The 391-nt window shown below is 42.5% G+C and overlaps 1 protein-coding gene across 1 annotated transcript in view; it reads left to right on the top strand.

Moving 5' to 3' along the window:
* LOC119591519 (sodium channel protein para-like) overlaps positions 1-391 on the top strand; it is a gene marked incomplete in the record, with an annotated part of 263,120 nt that overhangs the window by 169,040 nt on the left and 93,689 nt on the right. Inside the window, 1 exon segment of the mRNA XM_037940268.1 lies at positions 231-374. Within this exon segment, the coding sequence (XP_037796196.1) occupies positions 231-374 (144 nt within the window).

Genomic DNA, 391 nt, shown 5'->3' with positions numbered 1-391 from the left:
GAAAGAAACACCAGGCAAAAGACACTTCAAGACAGGGTTTGAAAGAACTCTATTAGCAGGGATACCACACACCTCAGAGCAGGCTTAACATCAACACCAGAGTTGACAGTGCCTAGATCTCTGAGACAGACAGTTCGGTTTTCAGTTCAAGCGACTTTAGAGAGATAAATAAAAAAAAAATCTAGTGCCTCATTCCCGCTGTTAAAGTCTCCTTTTGTAACTTCCCGTAGCTGGACAATAAGCATATGCTGCAGATGCTACCGCTCAGACTGGAGGGCGAAGCATTGACAAAGAAGGATGACGAAGTTATTGATAACATCATTCGGGAAATATTTGGCCCTGATATCAACCTAGAATATATCGACAAAGATGCAGTAAGTAGGAGTACCGA

This window comes from Penaeus monodon, chromosome 28 (assembly GCF_015228065.2).
Source record: "Penaeus monodon isolate SGIC_2016 chromosome 28, NSTDA_Pmon_1, whole genome shotgun sequence".
NCBI classification, from domain to species: domain Eukaryota; kingdom Metazoa; phylum Arthropoda; class Malacostraca; order Decapoda; family Penaeidae; genus Penaeus; species Penaeus monodon.
This window is presented reverse-complemented; position numbering and strand designations above follow the sequence as displayed.